Source organism: Theropithecus gelada, unplaced genomic scaffold, assembly GCF_003255815.1.
Source record: "Theropithecus gelada isolate Dixy unplaced genomic scaffold, Tgel_1.0 HiC_scaffold_3765, whole genome shotgun sequence".
NCBI lineage: Eukaryota > Metazoa > Chordata > Mammalia > Primates > Cercopithecidae > Theropithecus > Theropithecus gelada.
The window spans coordinates 1524-4235 of record NW_020260295.1 but is presented as its reverse complement, the minus strand read 5'-3'; the positions used below and the strand labels follow the sequence as shown (position 1 = coordinate 4235).

General features: G+C 48.5%; 1 protein-coding gene across 1 annotated transcript; it reads right to left on the bottom strand.

The window, feature by feature from the left end:
• Positions 1-6: 6 nt before the first annotated feature.
• Positions 7-2486, bottom strand: LOC112617734 (acyl-coenzyme A thioesterase 1; the record flags this gene model as incomplete). The annotated part of the gene is made up of 2 exons (XM_025374431.1): positions 7-600; positions 2250-2486. Coding segments are annotated over 2 exons (831 nt in total), but the record flags the coding sequence as incomplete, so codon positions are not given.
• Positions 2487-2712: the final 226 nt, after the last annotated feature.

Genomic DNA, 2712 nt, shown 5'->3' with positions numbered 1-2712 from the left:
TTTTGCTGGGATTGTCCCCTCTTGGCCACCCAAGTGTTTGTGGAAGAAAGTCTGGAGTTGTTTCCAAGCATCCACCTGAGCCATGGCATGAGCCCTGGGCTCCCCTCCGAAGATAATAGCACTGCCCACCAAGGCATGCAGGGAAGCCCGGCACAGCGGGAAGTAAGGAGGCTCAATATAGTGTCCCGCCCCTGCGTAACAGATGATCTGGGGCTTTCTCCTCCCATGGGCCTGCAAGCGTTTACAGGCCTCATTAGCATAGAACTCACTCTTCCAGTTGTGGTCATCCTGACCTACCAGGAACAGGAAGGTGCTCTCTGCCCTTTCCACAGGAATGAAGCTCTTCTGGTCAGGTCCTTCCAAAGGGCTGTTCAGGACATCCACAATGTCTGCATAGCCATCTTTGGTCACCTTGATGCGATTTCTGTTGACGCCCACCGGGGGCAGGGTCTCACCCTTGTAGTGTAAGGTTCCCCCAACATTGGCCACAGAGCCATTGATGATGACAGCAGCCGTGATGCCCTTCAGGAAAGAGGCCATGGAAAGGCAGAGCTCACCCCCTTTGGAAACTCCAAGCAGCCCAACTCCTGGACCTTTTACCTGAGAAAGGGACAAGGAAAAAGAAGAAGAATGACTCCACCAACAGTGAAACACAGTGAGTTGTGCCAACCCTGGAAGTTACTTGAACCTGAGTCTGAATCTGGGTTCTACCATTTACCCAGATTTGCAGCTTTGGGAATTTACCCCCACTCTATCTCTTCCTTTCCATAATTTCTCCATCACCACTCTTGGTGATAACCATGTAGAAGATCTATCAACCACTCCGGTTTCTCAGTTCCTTAATCTCGTATCTCCCATGATCTTTTTCTCTCTCCCACCTGAGCCACCCATTCCCACTGTCATAACTAAACTGAGTCATCATCAACAAGTACATCAACTCATGGCCGGGTGTGGTGGCTCACGCCTGTAATCCCAACACTTTGGGAGGCAGAGACGGGTGGATCACTTGAGGTCAGGAGTTTGAGACCAGCCTGGCCAACATGGTGAAACCCCATCTCTACTACAAATACAAAAATTAGCCAGGTAGTAGTGGCATGCACCTGTAGTCCCAGCTACTCGGGAGCCTGCGGCAGGAGAATCGATTGAACCCGGGAGGTGCAGGTTGCAGTAAGCGTAGATCATGCCATTGCACTCCAGCCTAGGTGACACAACAAGACTCCATCTCAAAAAAAAAAAAAAAAAAAAGAAAGAAAAAACATACTGGAATTTAAAATTGTGTAATACCAACTATGAGTATATTCACTAGCAGAAAATATAGTAACATAGAATTGCATAGAAACTGTCTTTAAGAGGCCAAGTGTGGTGGCTCACACCTGTAATTCCAGCACTCTGGGAGGCTGAGGTGGGCAGATCACTTGAGGTCAGGAGTTTGAGACCAGCCTGGCCAACAGGCAAAATCCCATCTCTACTAAAAAAAAAAAAAATACAAAAATTAGGCCAGGCATAGGGGCTCATGCCTGTAATCCAGCACTTTGGGAGGCCAAGGCGGGTGGATCATTTGAAGTCAGGAGTTCAAGACCAGCCTGACCAACATTGTGAAACCCCACTTATACTAACAACACAAAAATTAGCTGGGCATGGTGGCAGGTGCCTGTAATCCCAGCTACTCGGGAAGCTGAGGCACAAGAATCACTTGAACTTGGGATGTGGAGGCTGCAGTAAGCCAAGATCACAACACTGGACTCCAGTCTGGCAACAGAGTGAGACTCCATCTCAAAAAAAAAAAAAGAAAGAAACTGTAAGAAGTGACTTAAGGCCGGGCGCGGTGGCTCAAGTCTGTAATCCCAGCACTTTGGGAGGCCGAGACGGGCGGCTCACAAGGTCGGGAGATCGAGACCATCCTGGCTAACACGGTGAAACCCCGTCTCTACTAAAAAACATACAAAAAACTAGCCAGGTGAGGTGGCGGGCACCTGTAGTCCCAGCTGTTCAGGAGGCTGAGGCAGGAGAATGGCGTGAACCTGGGAAGCGGAGCTTGCAGTGAGCTGGGATCCGGCCACTGCGCTCAAGCCTGGGCGACAGAGCGAGACTCCGTCTCAAAAAAAAAAAAAAAAAGAAGTGACTTAAAAAGGTAGTGTGTGTTGGGGTAGGGAATGGCTGTCATGAATGGGCCAACTTCTGTGAACATGCAGACCATTCAAGAAGAGACCTGATACATCATAGCCCATAAATCTGAGAGAAGAACTAACCTCAGGATGACTGAGCAAGTAGTTCACGGCTTCTTCAAAGTACTCCAGATGGAGGATGTCCATGGTCTTGGGGAGGTCTTCATAGTTATAATAAGCCAGAGCCAGCACAGCAAAACCCTTCCCAGCCAGCAGACTAGCCCGATACTCCAGCAGGCCACCTCCAGTTCCAAACATGTCCACAATCCCAGGAAAGGGCCCAGGTTCTTGGGAAGAAACAAAACAAAATGCAAAGCTAAGCTATTCCTGAAACAGCTTAGATGGTTTCTTATCAAGTTAAATACACACTTACCATACATGTGACCCAGCAATCCCACTCCTAGGTTATATTCCCACGAGAAATGAAAACCTGTGTTCATCCAGAAACTTCTGGCAAGTGTTGATAGTGACTTTACTCATTATAGCCAAAGACTAGAAACAACCCATATGTCCTTTGACTGGTGAATGAATCCATTTAATGGTGCGC